The 18,710-nt window shown below is 39.9% G+C and overlaps 1 protein-coding gene across 5 annotated transcripts in view; it reads right to left on the bottom strand.

Moving 5' to 3' along the window:
• Mctp2 (multiple C2 and transmembrane domain containing 2) overlaps positions 1-18,710 on the bottom strand; it is a 241,787-nt gene that overhangs the window by 98,842 nt on the left and 124,235 nt on the right. For all 5 annotated transcript variants that reach the window (XM_005084546.4, XM_021235587.2, XM_040730276.1 and 2 more), the window contains 2 exons: positions 17,103-17,289; positions 15,037-15,130 (listed from right to left, as the gene is read on the bottom strand). In XM_005084546.4, the coding sequence (XP_005084603.1) occupies positions 15,037-15,130; positions 17,103-17,289 (281 nt within the window). The remainder of the gene's footprint in view (positions 1-15,036; positions 15,131-17,102; positions 17,290-18,710) is intronic.

Genomic DNA, 18,710 nt, shown 5'->3' with positions numbered 1-18,710 from the left:
CTCTGCCCTAGGGGAATAGACATGGCCTACATTCTCAGTATGAGACTCCATATGCTAAAGTTTATGATGCTGTGAAGCATTGAAAGTATAATTCAGTAAGTGACACCAGAGCTAACTTTTTACTTAAAAATTTCATCTCACAGGGCTGGAAGGCATGAAAATCTGACTTTGACTCTCTAGAACTCACAAAATCCTGGGCAAAATGGTAGGCAGAGGCAAGAAAATTCCAGGAAGGTTCTAGGCCAGCTGGCCTGGTGTACAGTGGAGAGCACACATAAAGACACAGAAATGCAAACACATAAACACACAGCCTGTCTAAACAAGGTGTAAGGTGATGATTAACACTCAAAACTGTCTTTTGACCTTCGTATACCACTGTGACACGTGAGTGTAGGTATTTGCACATAGGTACATCTTACAGGCACAAGCATGTATGTACAAACACATACACATGCTGTTACCTCACTTCCCTTTTCCATCTCATCTCCCCCATCCTCCAAAAGAGCATACATAAGACTCAAGGACACCTCACATCCAAAATCTGCTTGACAGGCCCCAAGTCAAAAGCCATTACCTTTCACAAGGACTGGCAAAAAGGTCCAAGATTGAATCTCTCAGGGGAAGAAAGAATGACTACATTAGTGGGGCACTATACAGGGGTTTAAATTAGATGTCTCTCTAACAGATAGCATGATAGAGGACTTACAGACAAATGTCTCTATAACATATAGAATGATAGGGATTAAAGAAATAAAAATTAAAAAGTAAAATAATACCAGAGTCCTCTGAATTCCTTTAAAAGAAACCTACAAAACCAGGCTTAAAAAATATATGTACTCTATCAACCAAAAGTACACATGCAATAGACACCCTTCTCCCTGAGAGAAGCCCAGATTGGCCTCTGCTTCACCAGGATTCTGGATCCAATAGCCATTCTTGGCCCTACACCCTGACTGCGCCTACTTCGGCTATCAATTCTGGCCTTTAGGCTTTTGTGAATGAAGGTGACTTTGATCTGTTCTCTAAGAATGTCACATAAATCAAACCAAACACAGACGGGGCAAGCAAAATGCCACTGCCAACACAGAAATCCACTAACAAAATCCACCCAATTTTGCTTACTTGCAGTCAGGTTCCCTTGGTAAAGTCTTCTATAAAAGTGTAAGAGGAGCCTATTGGGGTGGGGAGACAGGCTTCATCGCTTATGGTGAGGAAGACACCGGCCCTGTCTGACAGGCTCAGGTGCAGCAGCACACCCCCTCCTCAACCTGAGCTGGGACAACTACTTAACGGTTTGTCAGACCATTAGTAGGTGTCAGCACTGCTCCTCCAGGGACATCAGCATGACATGCCATCAGCACTGACTCTGGGGAAAGCACCTGACACTTTTAATGAAAGCCCTGGGGTTGGTACACAGCAGGGCGGAGGCACTATGGTCCTGCAGAGGCACAGGTGGGCTCGAGCTGTGCCCAGCTCTCTTGAGCAGCCTTGTGCCTAGCTGTCTTAGCTAATGAGGAGCACGCTTCTCTCCAGAACCCAGGAACTTCAGTTATGTGTCTCCAAGGAGCCTACTGCACCAACTCTCTGAAGATAATTCAGTCAAAGCTCATTAAAATGCTGCATTTATTAATATTGCAGAATAAACAGGCAGAGAGAAGAGGAAACAAAGACATGACTGTGATTATAGAGTAATTTGTGGACACTTTGTACATTAGTTTCTTTCTCTTACAAGGTTTCAGAGGGGAGGGTTCTCTAAGATTTAAATGATGAATTGAGGACATTGCTCTATCATAAAAATGGGCCATTCAGAATTTTCCCAAGGATACTAAGAGAATAATGGCAGGCCAACTGAAATTCAGACATCCTCAAGAACATTTTACCATACCCTATTTTGCCGTCAAGCTTTTAACCTACTTCCACTATAAGCAGATGCACATGACTATGGCATAGCCACGAAGTTAGTGGCTCATATTCATGATGAAGTATCACTCAAAATTCCTCTGAGGGTACCAATTTAAAATTTGTTTCTATTTCTTAAATAGTAGGTAGGAACTTTGCATTTCCCTAACTTACTTTTATTTGGATACTACAGAAAATCTGATATTGATACTTTGGGAATAATATTTGTCTTAGTTAGGGTTTCTTTTGTTGCAATGAAACACTATAACCAAATTGCAAGTTGGGGAGGAAGGAGTTTATTTGGCTTACACTTTAGCATTGCTGTTCCTTACTGAAGAAAGTCAGGGCAGGAACTCAAAGAGGACAGGATCCCAGAAACAGGAGCAGAGGTCATGGAGGGGGGTTATTTACTGGCTTGCTTCCCATGCCTTTCTCTGCCCACCTTCTTATAGAACCCAGGACCAGCAACCCAGGGATAGCACCATCCATCATGAGCTGGGCCCTCCTACATCAAGCATTGACTCAAGAAAAATCCTTGCAGCTGGATCTCATCAAGGTATTTCCTCAACTGAGGTTCCTTCTTCCCCGATGAGTCTTACTTGTGTCAAATTGACACACAAAAGCACGCAGCACAGTATCGATCATTTGAAAGCTGTTTTCTGAACATCTCTTTAATTCCTAGCACTGGCCAGGATGTGCATACACAAAGATACCTGAACTGCAAGGACTCTCCTTGGGGGAAGGAACTTTGTAGTAGAAACAATTGGGTCTTTCCTGAAGTGGTGTGGACAAATTCATCAGGAAGGTGTCTGTGAACATACATATACAGTTGGTGTACCCTATCTAACGGGTCTAATGAACATTAATAACATATGTAATTGTGCCTGAGATAGTATCATCTGTTTGAATAGAGACAACTCTGTCACCATTTACACAGCATTCCCATTATAGTAGGCATTAACAAGATAGAGGTTAGTTAATGCATGCAGGAGAATATGTGTGCACAGTTTTATAATGTGTACATGTTCACACAAAGAGGTTGAGCATCCTTAGACCCTATGATTACGGCAGGAGTCATTTTTCCTTTTCATTTCACTCCCATGTTCCACCCAACTTTCAAAAACATACCGGTATCCTCTGAACTTGCCTGGCACCTCAGCAGAAGTCACTCTCCTCACAGAAGCCAGAACACATCTTTGTAAGTCTATATGAAACCATACCACTTCTCTCTCCTCGGTTTTCACATTTTCTTTGTCTGACTTTCAAGTGATCCGGCTCCACCTCAGACACTAGCCTCCTTCTCCCACAGAATTCTCCTACAGGATCTATTTTCCAGTCTCGCTTGATCTTGTCCTGCAGGCTTGGAGTTGGGAAATGCCATGCCAGTGCCTTTTCTGCCATGCCAGTGCCTTCTCAGCCTCTGCATCTCACGGAACGCATCACCTCTCTAGGACAGTGTCAGGTGTTCTTTGGTGAGTCTCACGCTGACATTACCAGCAAAATAATACTCCAGCATCCATTGCTGAGGGTTGGAACCAATTCCTACCCCTACTGTGTCATCAGGACACAACGCTGGCTCACTCAGAAGAAGCACCTACTGAAGTAAATTAGGATGTGCTGTGAACTCTGTCCCTAAAACCAAAGGGACTTAATGCTATCTCATTGGATGCCACGCAAGAGCAGGATTCACTAACACTTATGGCACCATTAAGTTGGCAAATCTTCTGCATCCTCCCAAACTTTACTTCCACTGGAGTCCACATTCTTTGGCAGGCAGTTGAAATGGACAGGCTGCCAATGGCAGATTTATATAGTTTTTAATGTGTTTTTCAAAAGTCCTCGATTTGGGCTCAGCTGTCCAGGAGGATCTCATGAAAATTAAAAGCATTCAATCACTACGACGAAGCTTCTAGAAATTCCAATTATAGCCATCCCCCTGAAAATAGGGCATCCTTAAGAGGAAAAGTATTGCTATGGATACAGCTCCAAGAGATAGACAGTGAAAATAAACCATAAAATGGCCATGTGGGTTAAAATTCCCAGTGAACAATAGCTACATGCTTGCTCTTCTGATAGAAGTAGATTTAAAAAAGAAAGGAAAAAACCCTAAACACAATAAAGTAAAATTACAGAAACGCCTCAAAAGTCAGTATTACAACATATGACTGAAAGATTTCTACTGTGTTCTGTGAGGTTTCAATGTAGTGTTATAGTCAACACTCTTGTGGGGGGATGTTTTTATATATAATAAAAATTCTATGAGTTCACAAATGTGTTTTATATAGATACAATTATCCAAATTATCAAAATGTAAAATGCAGATGTCTGACAGCTTAGCATGAAGACTTCTTAAGGTGAAACTGTTTTTTTTCTCGTTTTTAAGGCAGAAAACAGAAACATAAATAACAAGAATAAAGCATCCTAAAGTAATCACTGTAGTTTTTTTAAAGTGATTGAAAAGCTAAAGGTGACTGGAATGCTTAATAATTCCAGGATTATCTAAAATTAAGGCAGGTTATAAATAATAGGTCAAGAAGCCAAAGTTTGACATTTTTCATGTCAGCTATACACTAATAAAGTAAATGTAATAAAGAAGTGAAAAAAATCATCTACTGAATACAAAATATATACCTGGTATGGTCATTAGGTTTTAATTTATCTCTAAAAATTACTCATGAGAAGGGGAAAATTCACAGTGGGTCCACGGCCACTGTGGGAGAACCAACTAACACCTGGAGTTCTCTCTCTCTCTCTCTCTCTCTCTCTCTCTCTCTCTCTCTCTCTCTCTCTCTCTCTACACACACACACACACACACACACACACGCACACACATATATGCCATTTCATATATACCATTCCATAATAAATATATATACAAATGTATATGTATATGCCATTCCATAATAAAATGAAGGCTTAAATGGAAACAATAACAATAAAAATCAAGGGGAAAAGCTACATGAATTGATTGTGATCATCAATAAATACATCACTGAACTGTATAGGGTCACTCAGGCATGTGATTTAGGCATGTGGGAAGAGTACATGCACTACCTAATGAGTGAACAGAGGGTGTTAGCAAAGTAATGGGTGTTCATGTCCACATGTTAGATGTGCTAAGAGCTCCTCCTAATGGCACTGCCAAGCAACCAGCAACCTAAGTGGCCCTCCCTGACTCAGCCAGGTCCTCCCTGACATAGATGGTAGACACCGCCTCTCACATCTGGAATTCTGCAGTGGAGCATGAGGGAGAGGGCACAAAAGAAAGACGCAGATTCCACCTGCAGACCCTATATTACTAGGGTTCTGTCCACATAGTGGAGACATTGAGTGGTAAGTGTCAGAGGTCACCACACTGCTATGATGTCAACTTTGCTCAGGTTGAGGAACACTTAAAAAATCTGTGGGGAAGGCAAACTATACTCCCTGGAAAGGAGCACAGGCATGGAATTAAATACACATCAGTGTATTACATCTGCATCAGGCCATGACACTGACCCTAATCCACCTAGTCATCAAATAAGGCAATATGAATAACAACTTGCATTTCTTGCTCAAAAACATGTTGTCCTCGAAATTCCTCTGACAGGTCCACTTAGAGCTTATTCAATTTGACACATAATTGGGAACCTTTTTATGGCCCCATGGCTTGTGTTTATGACAAAATGTGCTCAAGACTCTCAGGAATGAAGTAAAATCCTTGATGAGAATGTTGAAGGGCAAGTAGATGTCAAAACTGGGTGCAGATTATAATTCCAGGTCTGCCTCCTTCATTGCCTCAGGAGAGCTCCCGGCTTCACCTCCACATATACAGCTCAGCACAAAGACAGGACTGCACTACAGAGAGAGAGAGAGAGAGAGAGAGAGAGAGAGAGAGAGAGCAAGCACACAACAGCAATGTCCACACTTCACCATTCAACTACACAGCATTGTCCTGGACTGGTCAAGGTATAGAATGATCACTCTGGCAAAGAAAATGCCCTTAAGTTCCTACCTCTTCTATTTTAGAATATGATTCATGGGCCAACCTAGTGCCATTCCCAGGGTTGGCATAGGGAGATATGCACATCTCATCTATTTGATTTTTTTCAAACAAGGGGAATAATTAAATCCATGAAAGGAAAGCTTAATTAACAGGAAAGTAGATGTGTCTGAGAGAGGAATGGGTGTTGAATCTCTGCCTGTGAGTTATACAGAGGCTATCCGTTAACGGTTTTTTACACTGACATATGGAATTGACTCCTTGGGTTACACCATCTCACGATCATCCTGAGCCTCTCCTGAGCAGTTATACTGTCGTGAGTTGAGCATGCAAGACTGCTCCCTACGCTCCATCACTGATCTCTTTCAAGTGTAAGAGAAGTGTTCTTAATGGATAATTCTGGCTGAAAAATGCTTCAGTTCTCAAATGCCTTTATATGAATGCAATGTACACTTTATTATCTTTGTATAGTCTATGAGACACATTTGCATTATTCTTTAAATTTATCCACGGATTTGATAAGCCCCTGGACAGATGAGAACATGCTGTACTGGGCTCTGCTGGGGCCTCCATTGTCACTAGGGAATCAGGTGATCTTACCACTTTTTTTTTCAGCTTTGTCTAGGAGGAGAGGGGAGGAAAAGAGGTTTTCTGTCACTCTCTTAAATTGTTAACTTGTAAGTTATTTATTTTTCTCTAAAAAGATGACTGAACTACATTTGTCTTTTCAAGCACTACACGCAGGTCTGTTCACTTTGAATCAAAAATAACAGTTTGTCATTTGCTTCATGGTTCAAGACTGTGGCCCAGTTACTAAGGAAGTGACATCAGACTGCATAGCCTATTTCTTTAAAGTACTAGGCTACCCTAGGCTCAAAGGGTGTGCGATACAAGCTTATAAATATATTCTACAGGCTCCTCATTACAATAACTTGGATGTCCCGAGCTAATGTTAGCATAGACCTCGGTACAAAAACAAAATCTCTCAGCAATGTTTAAGATATGGGATCTAGGACAGACTGTCTTGATGTTTTTAACATGTGCTCTTACAGGACAACCAATGCTGGTTTAAAAGGTATGACCTTCTTTTCTCATCGTCTCACTGTCCTGGTGATGGACATTTTTAGCTGTGTTCCATCATACCTGGATTTCAGATCCATAAGTATGTAAGTCTTTTCTCTTTGATAGAGGGTCTCCTGTAATCCATGCTTGCTATCTAATGAACCGTGGCGTGAAACTTCTTACTCTTCTGCCTTCACCTGCCCAGTACTGGGATTACTAGCTTGAACTGCCACAGCTAGGGTATGCAGTGCTGGAGACTGACCCCAGAGCTTCATGCAAGTTACACAAGCACGTCAGGACCTGAGCTGAATGCTGTGGGGTATTTGTACACTGTGTGAAAATGTATTTCAGTGATTGGTATTTAAAAGAAAAGGCTGGAAAGTGTTAGGTGGGACTCTGGGAAGAAGGAGGAGGATGGAGTCACCAGCCAGATGGAGAGGAAACAGGAGGTGTAAGATGAAAGAGAGGTAATGCCACATGACAGAATGTAAATTAATATAAATGGGTTAATTTAAGTTATAAGAGCTAGTTGAGAGAAGCCTAAGCTAAATGTCATTCTTTAATAATTAATACAAAATCTCCATGTCATTATTTGGGGCTGGAAGCAGAAAAGAAAGTCCATCTACATATGGAGCCTCCAATATCCAAACATAGGGCCTAAGAAAGTTAAGAAAAGTTCCTGCAAGGAGGCAAATACAGCTTCCTAGTCCTGCATTCTCTGAGGTGGGCTGGTGTTTAGCATGCAGAGGTTCAGCTACCAGCCACTGCCTGTGGGCTTGAGCCAAGGCAACACCATGCACAAACACCATGTGCTAAGCTAAGGCACAGGGTAACCGTCATGGCAGTTTAAGATTGTTTTTGTCTTACGTGGTCAGAGAATGCTGCAGATACATAGTACAGCCAGGTCCAGACACAGAGAACCTGTAAAATGGCATAGTATTTTAAAATGCATTTATACTAAATAGAAAAGAAAATGGGTATAGTTAGCCATAGAAAAATAGTTTAAAAATATAAAGTTAAGTCTTTAAAGAAAGAATAAAGAAATATAAAAAGAATAAGCTAAATAAAGATGGGAAATATGCAGGGTGTCTGGATCCTATGTGGTGCTTTGTTGACTCTGAATTTTTTAAAATTAGAATGTAAAAAAAACAATAGTTACCAATAGTTACTGAGAGACACTGGATTTTGGAAACTGCTAAATTAAACCAATCTATATACTTCAAGAATGTTTTGACCTCAAAATATAAGTCAGAATATATATTGCATTGAGGGAGAAGTTATTCATTTGTTTCCACAGAAAACAAAAACTTATGGTTCTCTGCAAAATTAATCAAGATCAGATTTTATTGGGGGAAGACCTGAAAATCTTGGTTACAGACATGAAAATAAAACAAAACAAAAAGACTATAGGGCAGGTGACATATATGCTGATCCCTCAACATAGGAAAAGTTCTGAGACTAGATTAAATGATAAATCCTGTTGGCTAAAGAATCATATCTTATTACTTATTATTACATGCCATCCTTCCATATGGCATGAATAGAGGTTTGGCTATAGAATCCTCATGACTTATTATTACATGCCATCCTTTCATATAGAGGTTAGGCTATACAGTCCAAACAAACCAACTGTTCACTGTAAAGAATTGCCACTTATATTGGCTTAATAAAATACTGATTGCCCAGTAGCCAGGGAGGAAGTATAGGCAGGGTTACCAGACTAGGAAAATTCTGCAAAGAGGCAAGGCAGAGATGCAGTCACTAGCCAGACACAGAGGAAATAAGATGAGATTAGAATGCCTTACTGAGAAAAGGTACCAAGCCACATAGCTAAACATAGATAAGAATTATTGGTTAATTGAAGTTGTAAGAGTTTGTTTATAATATGCCTGAGCAATAGGCCAAACAGTTTATAATTAATATAACCGTCTGTATGCTTATTTGGGACTGAACAGGTACAGGACCAGGCGGGACAGAAACTTCTGCCTACGTGTGGCCCAACAAGAGGCATGAACTACAATCCTGAGATTAAGAGTCTCATTATCTATTGACTGAGCTAGCCAGTTAACAGATGGCTTTTACCTGCTCAGACATAGAACAAAAATAAATCATCTATAATAGACTTGTGCACACTGCACATTCCATAGCTGTGTTAATGAAGAAAAACATGTTACCTTTAAAAGTTTATGTGTTTTCATGAAAAATAAAAAAACATCAGACACCAATGAAAACGAGCAGCCTCCCATAATGCCTCTATTGCTGTTTCCTCAAAATTCTGAATCCAGAACAACTTCCAAGCTACTACATGGAATGGTCCAGCCTCACAAACTACTCTAGTAGGGACTTCAGATAAGCCCTGTACTTTCCCATTACACAGACACTGGAAAGAAATGTTGCAACTGGTTTTCCCAGGATTTGAATATCATTCCAATTTTCTGAGGGTCCCCCAAAGATGCTGCCACCCACAGACAACAGGAAGCAGTCTAGAGAGCACAAGACCCACAATCCCAAGAGGTAAGGTGGGTGTTCTGGGGTTGTTCAATGGATTATGGATATTCACCATTGCTTAGCGGGGTTAGTTATTAGTCAATGTGAGGAAAAAAGTTGAATAAAGGAGATTAGATTGAGGAATCTCTCTCTGAAGGGAAAATGGGGGAATATATATATATAAATGATGTGATAAGGTGGTGTATTGTTGAGTCTACTTTTGAACTAAAAGCCAACTATTAATCTAAAATATTTTATATTGGTATGGATTTTGGTTTACTGAAAAAATTAAGGTTATTATTGTTATATTATATATATATATATGTGTGTTTCTACTCATCCTTAAAGTATTGTACCTATGCAGCCCATTAAAAAATATAAAGCTTTAGTCCTTGAAAGCTATTTAGCATAATAAAGATAGATAAATAAATAGTTATCAATAACAAACTTATAGTCACCTTAGATATGTTTTCAGGTTAACAGATATATTTTAAATAGATAGATTCAAAGACCTTCAGATTATGGCATTTAAGGTGTTTTAATAACCTGGGGCTTTTCTTAACAGTGAGACTACAGTACCAGTGAGTATACAGTACCAGTATACTTCAAACGAAGGATGATGGGAATTGAAGTATGGAGTTTGCTTTCAATGTGGCAGATCAAGCCATTTGGGCAAGAAACTTCCCTTGCCTTGACTGCTGACAGTATGCAGTTCAAACTGGACAAGCAGGACACAAACGAAGGCAACTGTCTAACTTTGCCAAGACAAGGTAGCACAGTCCTTCAAAAGTCCTGCCTCACAGAGAAGTATGTCAGATATTCTAGGTCCATAGGCCAAAGATGGATGCCCCAGTTTTGCAGAGGAAACTCGGGTGACTGTTCAGATAGCCAGCAGTCTCTGTCATTGCTGTAGTTTAGGCATTTGTTTTCTCTGCACTACCTATAATAATATATTCTCCTCATGTCTCTGATGGAGTTAAAGATGATATAGTTATAGTTATAGTTCTTATTACCAAATTCAATTAGGAAATTCACAAAAGAGGTACACTGTATATAAGTTTGAGAGGCAAAACTTTAAACTGTTTATCTAAGAAAATATATTGAGATCTAAAAAGATCATTTTAGGATCGCACTACAAATTATGCTTAAAAATTGTTTAGGTATACAACTTTAAATTCATCAAGATATGATAGATGATAGAGTATTTTCTCCAAATACAAATGGACTAGACATTGTGAATGTAATTCTTACACGCTAACTGTTCATATTGTATATAGTTTTACTATATTAGAATTTAAAATTTGTCTTTTTATTTAGACAAAGGGGTAGAAATGCAGAATATTTGTACACTGTGTGAAAATGTATTGCTGTGATTGGTGTAATAAAAGCTGAACAACCAATAGCTAGAAAGAGGTTAGGTGTAACTCTGGGGACTCTGGGAAGGAGAGGGAATGTGAAGTCACCCATGAGACAGAGAGGAAACACGAGGTGCAAGATAAAAGAAAGATAGAGCTATGCGACAGAATGTAGATTAATGTAAATGGGTTAATTTAAGTTGTAAGAACTAGTCGAGACAAGCCTGAGCCAAAGGTCAAGCTTTCATAACTAATAAGTAGTCTCCATGTCATTATTTGGGGCTGACGGTAGAAAAGAAAGTCCATCTGTAGTTGCGTCCCAAGCAGGCTTCTCTTACACACACACACACACACACACACACACACACACACACACACACACACACACAATTCAGCAACCTTAAAAAATAAAAAACTTATACACAAAAACAAAAAAAAATTCAGCAACCTTAAAAAATCAAAAATAAGATGCATGGAAATTCACATGAATTCATTATGAATAACATCAATCTCTCTCTACATTAGTAGTTTATGTAAAAATGCATTAAATAAGCCTAGCAAGATGGCTTTCTTGGGGGAAGAGCTTGCAGCTCCAACCTGATGACCTGAGTTTGATCCCCAGAATCCACATGGTGAAAGGAAAGAAATGGCAAAAAAAAAAATGTACTCTGAGAACTACATGGCAAGCATGTGTAGGTGCTCTATCTCTCTCATGAGCAAGTGTGAACACACACAGCATCACACACACACACACACACACAGATAATGAATAAAATTTAAAATTGCTTCAAGGATGCAATAATCAAAATGGGAGTATATGTCAGAACCTCCATGTCCTTAGGTGATGTTAGTATCTTAATATTGATAATACACACACACAGCTATTGATACCTCCTGTGGCATATGAAAAGCTATCCACTCATTTAGCTCTTCATAAAAGAAAATATTCATTAGATATATTTTACCCCAATATTCTAAAATACTAGCATCTTTTAGTTTTAGTTTGTTATAACTGTATAATCATTAATAACAAACTATGAGTATTTTAATGCGATGGCAGAGATTTGAGTGACTCATATTTCCATTATTACTCACAGAGAGAGGGATGGCATTCAAATCAGAGAACAGCCAGCAGTTTTGCCATGTACCCCTGCTCCTTCCCTAGTACAGGGGACCCTACCCATAGCACACAGTAACAGGGACCTCTGTGAACCACTCCCAGTACTCTCTCTTGCTTCTGCTTCAGTCAGGTTCTGAATCTGAGGAAAATCACGTCACCTGGCTACATGGCATTACTTTTAAAAAGTAAGGAATCGTTAACATAGGCGGACGGGCAGACAGACAGACGAAAGTGAGAAAGATAGAAAGGACCCTTTCTCACCCTCTCTAAAATGACTATCCTTCTTTAGAGTACACTGTTAGTCATACAGAATAACTGTTTCACTTTTAATTATCTTTTCTTATTTCTCTGAGAATATCATGAGATGCATTTTGGTCATATTCATCATCCCACATCTGCACACACCCATCCTCTTGTCCTAGTCTATATTACCAGGAGTGGTAACAATAATAATGATTACTATAATAGCAATAACACTTACGTTCGCACTGTATGTCTGTATTGTTGACCTCTTATAGGTATTGAGTGTATCCCCTCACTATAATAGGAATCCATTTCTTTTCATGTAGAAAAGTTATACTATGCCGGGAATGGAGAAAAATTCTATCATCTCAGATCTTGAGAGGCAGGGGGTAGACTCTGCTACCAGCTTGTATTGTTCAAAATCAACACAAATTTACATTATAATAGTGGGCTAGGTTTCCTTGGTCCCCAAAAAACAGGTACCCAGGTTGGAAAACCCAGGAGCCTAAATTCGTATAGTCTAAAGACATGTTTAGCTAATGGCAAGTCACTTTGACTTAATTTTGATACTTACAATTTGCTCATTAATAATATACAGGAGAAAACACTCATGTTTAGTAAAAACCCTTAATATTACTTCTCTTTTGTCCACTGTGCTGTGCTGTGATACCATCAGTATCCCAAAATGATCTACTGAATACTTAGAATGTTTTTTAAAAAGTAAAACTAACATCTCCTTACTAGTTAATATTTTATAAAAAAGGGTTTCACCTTACATTTGGCATTTACAAAGACTCACATTGGAGTTACATCCCCATTTGTTTAAGTAGCCAAAGTACTCTTTGGCTAATGCTCAGTGGCCTGAAAGAGCTACCATCCATGGTAATTTCAGGGGCCTCATGGGCATCAGATGACAGGATGGGTAAAAGTAAAGCGGGTCACATACACTATTTTCATAGCTGACATCATTGTATGAAAGGCCTTAGGAACAACAAAGCCGTGGATGCAGTATCCTTACTTACTGGGAATCAAATTTCTACAACTGCAAAAAGAGGTTTTAAAAACAATCTACTCAAATACATAAATGCATTCTTGCTTAAGCCATTTCCAAAGACAATAACAAGTATGGGCTAAAGAAGAGTTACATGTAAATACTTAGAAATAAAACGAATCCATTTTGGAAAACAAATTGATAACCCTGAATATGTTTCAGTGATGGCAAAACCAGTGAATATCAAAGGCACTTGTTAAATGTTGTTGAAGGCACACATGAGTCTAATGACATGTATAATAATGCCATAAAGAAAACCATCATTCTGCATACTAATCTTAAATGAGTCATGAATAAAAGCAACACCGCAAAAAGGTACAAATGTAACAGTGCATGTTTTCTCAATCCATAAATGAAAAGAAAGGAGAATGTCTTATTTATTGAGTCCATTCACATCTACAGCTACATTAGTGAATACTCCAAGTATTCTTTGAGGGTTGAGAAGGTAGCTTGGTCAAAAGAGTGTTGCTGTACAAGTGTGAGAAGCAGAGTTTAGATCTGCAGAACCCAAGTAAAAACTGGGATGCAATATTAGCATGAGGGCAGCAGAGACTGGGAGACCCTAGTGTAAACTGAGTGGACAGACTAGCTGAAATGGGGAGCTTGGAGACCAACAAGGGACCCTGCCTCAGAACCTAAGGTGGACAGCAATTAAGAATGATATCATATGTCAGGCTCAGGACTGAACACACACACATACACACACACACAAGAAGGGGGCATGCACATTTACCCATGCATAGACATGTACCCACATACATGCAAACATACACTACATACAAGTACATGTGTAAAAAACGTGTTGAGTATTGCATTTATAAGACTTAAATTGCTGTCTTAGTACTTCATAAAAACACATCTTCAATCTATTCACTGTGACATTCCTTGAGGTGGAGATAAGTCATTTCATATAAGTACATTGCAGTCCTTCCTTATCACCTGCAGAATGCTAAACTTCTTAAAATTAAGTTCCTATTTTCAATAATTGTTGACAAAGATGTGATTGAATGTTAAAATTCTTGTCAAGCTTAAACTTCTTAAAAGTTGGTCATATAATTTTCAGCTTATTAGAATTTAATGTAGAGCCAGAGGGATGGCTCACAAGCTAAGAACACTTTCTGCTTTCCTAGATGGCCCAGGTTTGGGTCCCAGCACCCACATGAGGAAGCTCACACTGTCTGTGAATCCAGATTAGACACCGCTAGCCCTTCACTTGGATAGCGATGAGTGGGAAGTGACCAGTCAGACTTTGTCACGTCTGGAAGCCTGTACTTGCTACAGAGTTCACTGTGGCACAAAGAAGGTCCATTGGGGCCTCCATCTGAAAGTTCAAGTTCACAAAGTACCAATGTTCCTAAAGTGCAACAAGAAGTGGAAGGCCATCCCAGGGCCTTGACCTTGGTCACTAACCCAGCGACGCTCAAACACCAAGGAACCAGCATTGCCTATTGAATAGTGGACTGCAGCATTCAACATCGAAGTGAGTATGTGAAGGGGGCAGGATCCACAGCAGGGGCCACAGCAAAGCAGGGCCCAAGCCGTAGTTTACAAGTACAGAAGCTGGGACTACGAGGCTATCAATCTATTAGCATGTTGGAATCCCAAACGAACTGCTACACGAATGCCTCTGAGTAACATTATTTGAAAAGAAATTATCTCGTGGAAAATGTGCATTGAGAGGAAACAATTGCTCCCATGTGTGCCTTGCCTCCCATTGCTTTATTCAAAGGGAGCTGACGGTTATTCCTTATTAAGCATCCTGTTTTGCCTGAAGTTCACTTTGAAGCAAGAGGAACGGTGATAACAAAAGTGAATGATAGGGCTTGCGTTCTGTACCTGAGAAATCAGCTGCCAAGAGGTCTGCGGCCTTCAGAACCTTCACCTGTAGAATGCCCACGTCCTTCACATTCTTCAGTGAATTCTGTAGGGCCTGCGGGAGACAAAGGAGGTTGCACACACGTGAGAATGGCGCTCCTGTCTTGAAGTTCCCCCAGAAGTTATTTCCTGAATAACTTCCTCATGAAATTCTTAGAAGAGTTGCAAAGCTGTCTCATGTCAGGCACCAGGCCCGTTAGGCATGTATCACAGCCAGATTAGAAGAAAATTGACTGAGAATTAATTAACAGCAGCCTCAAAATAAACAAATTAGAAGCACTCACAATCTGCTTTTAACATCGCCCCCTGGTGCTAGCACAGAGAGCCCACTGGGAAAATGGGTGGGTGGAATTACCATTCATTCTCTCCTGCCTTTTCTCATTAATGCAACTTTAAATCACCTTTAAAGGCAAATTCAAGCTGGCCTTGTTTTTGTAAACTTTATGGATACCATAGGACTAACCTTCATTTCTGGTAAATGCTTACTACCAAGGGAAAGAAATCGGGGATAGATCTAGACCCAGTTTCCTGGTCTATGATTCAACCAGTTCCATTCATTAAATGAACAATTGTGCTTCTAGTACCCTGTAGTCACATTCTCTTTAGTCTTAAATTAACATGATCCACATTTACTCGTGATTCTGACGCTGACATAGTAGCATTTAGTTGTTTTTACACAGCATCCTTGAAAACACATGGACCAGCGATAAGCAGGTACCTATTCCCATGCCTACCAATGATGTCTATTGAAGAAAAAAAATGTAGCTTCAAAATTGTTGCCATCCTTACTAAATAGCTAAAAGAGTGGGATAAGCAGGCTCTGAAAACTTAAGAGACAACAGTAAAAACCTTGCTATTTGGGCACGTGAGGGTAAAACAGCAAAAGTTTAATATTAATTATATTTAGCCTAATTTAACACACGGCAGCTCTAAGAACTTATGAAAACTATGATTTCCCTCTATTTGTTCCCTCGACAAACCAACCAGATAGTTTTTGAGCTATATGGAAGCTTTGGGAATGGATATTTCCATAATATAAAGACAGAAGTGCTTTCTACAGACCACCACTCTGTCAGGATGGTGGCCATGTATACCTGCAATCCCAAAGTTAAGACTGAGGCAGGAGGATTGGGCTCTGAGGCAAGCCTGGGCTACACAGTCAGTTCTAGGCTAGTCTAAGCTATATGTAAACACCAAGTGATAGTGTATTCTTTCTCTCTCACACATACTAGCTCACCAAAGAAACTCAGTATGTCTCCTTTCTTAGTAGCCTCAAATTCTAAAATGTTATTTAAAGCAGTCATTATGATGCCAAAACATCCTTTTATAAATATACAGCATGCTTCATCAATTTCACAGTCCACTTGAATTTCAATTCACATAAACTTCACAATTCACTTTCCACTTGAGGAAAGTATTCGTTTCTGCTTTCTTCCAAGAAGAGGTGAGGAAATAAAAAACAAAAATTATGGAAATAAAGGCACCTAGAAGGCCATAGTTCAAGAAGCAAATGGACAGATAAATGCTGAGTAACCGTTACACACATGACAGTACTTAGAGACGGTCATACACTGATGTCACCATCAATGTGGTACAGAACAAAGTCCTTCGCATCAACCCCATGCTTTAGTCAGGCACAGCCCCCCCATCCAAAAAAAAAACTCTCTATAAATCACGCTGAACATTTATAGTTGCTTAGAAAGTTTCCTCTAACAAAGTTCTTTTCTGTTCAAATATCCACTCACATCCACAGGCAGGCTAGACTAGTATTCCTGGAGCATCCTTCAGCAACTTGCAAACAGCTTTTTGTTATTTTGAAACAGCAAGGTCAACTCCAAGCCTCCCTTCACCACCTTGCTAATGCATAGAGCCCTGTTGTCTTATTTCATGAGACACGGAATTGAAGTTGCCACCAAGATCTCTGTTGGTAGTTTCTTAAATGCATAGACTTGGCTTCAACTTCCAAGTACAAGCTGGGTGGGAGGAGGCAGAGAGGAGGGGGCAATGTGAGCAGGCAATGTACTCACATATCGCTGGGATATCTGCTTCCTTTCACTGGGGTCCTCTAAGGGGCAGACACAGAGGTCAGAGATGGACACTCCAGTACAGGGAGTCAGGGTGATCAACATGATGAGAGCCCCTAGGCAGCTCTCCAGAGGTAGCTCCAAGCAGTTTTCTTGCTTCAGCGGGAGTGCTGAGATGTCCACTTTACACCTAGAAACATTTCAGGAGATAGGGAAAGCAGGGATTAATTCAAGGCCACAGTGAGCTTCCAGAGTCCCCGTTTCACACATATTTCCTCACAACCAAATTTCACTGTCTGGATACAGGTTATTGATCGAGGAAGGTTCCCAGAGTTCCTTTGGCTCAGGGTACTCTCTTGGCCAAAGTGTTCTAAATTAAAGATTCACTTTCACTAAAGACAATGAAAAAAAGAAAAAGGCAATAACAGAGTATGGCAAGGGGAAAAAATGCCAGGTCTTTGCCAAATAAGGGCCGCGAAAGGACAGTACAATCAAGAATAAGGGAGAAGAGCATTGTGAAGTGTGAGTGAGTGTCGGGGATGAGCTTTCCCTGTGACTTGCCCTACCCTAAATAAAGGGTCAGGAACTTGCACACGGAAAGAGAAAAGCCAGGACTACCACGTGCGGAGGAAGAGTGGCTGAGGAAATCATTTTCTTCCCAACTAATTACAGGCAACTGGCAAGTTTCTAGTTACAGAAACATGTAGAGGTGGTTTCCTAACAGGCAGGCTTCCCCAGGTGAGTGTCTCGTGGACAAATGCAGCACGAAGTGTTCATGATTGATCCCGCCTCGCCTCTCCAGCACCGCCAGGAAGAGCTGTACCCATCTGCTATACATTGCAGGGCTTTTGCCTCTTAAGAGTTGAGGAGCTGCTGAGAACCTCAAACATATTTAAACAGGGAAGCAAACTCTCCAAAGGGGGACTCTTAGGTGCTGAGCTGTTTGCTTGCTTCCACACTGAGAGCTCCGGCTTTGCGTGAACCGCGCCTTCTAAGTTTAAGGATGCAGGTGGGTGAAGAAGACGGGAAAGCATTGGGGGCAGGCTGACGCGGGCGATAGAAGCACCGAGATTTGATTATTCTATACAGTTCTCAGAGACTCTGTACAATTATGAAGATGATGAATATTCAAGACTTTTGGAAAGAACGGAAGCACTGCCTCTCGCAATGAACTGAAGCAGATTTTATTCTAGCTTTTCAAGAGACTTTGTGTGTTAGCAGAAAACCGGAGTAAGTAAGCTTACAGTAAGGAAAGCAATGGCAATTTGGAGCCACACAGATACAAAGACAAAATTAACTGGGAAAGTTATGGTCTCCCTCACAATTAAAAACAGGGGGAAAGTAAATTGCCAATCTATTCCCAGTTTCATTACAAGATCAAAATTCACATACTAAGAAGGGACTCTGACATTAAGCATGCATAGGTTTTTAATTGATATTTATGTAAAGTAACCTCCAATTACAGGAAGGGGTATTGATTATTTTATATATATTATTTATATTTGCTATGTATATTTATATTATGTATTATATGTGGTATATAAATTAAAGATATATGATTTATATTATGCTAATTTATATTATATATAGTAAATCTCAAATGTTTCTACT

Source organism: Mesocricetus auratus, unplaced genomic scaffold (assembly GCF_017639785.1).
Source record: "Mesocricetus auratus isolate SY011 unplaced genomic scaffold, BCM_Maur_2.0 Super-Scaffold_4256, whole genome shotgun sequence".
Taxonomy (NCBI): Eukaryota; Metazoa; Chordata; class Mammalia; order Rodentia; family Cricetidae; genus Mesocricetus; species Mesocricetus auratus.
The sequence above is the reverse complement of the archived record's forward strand: the minus strand, read 5'-3'. Positions and strand labels throughout refer to the sequence as shown.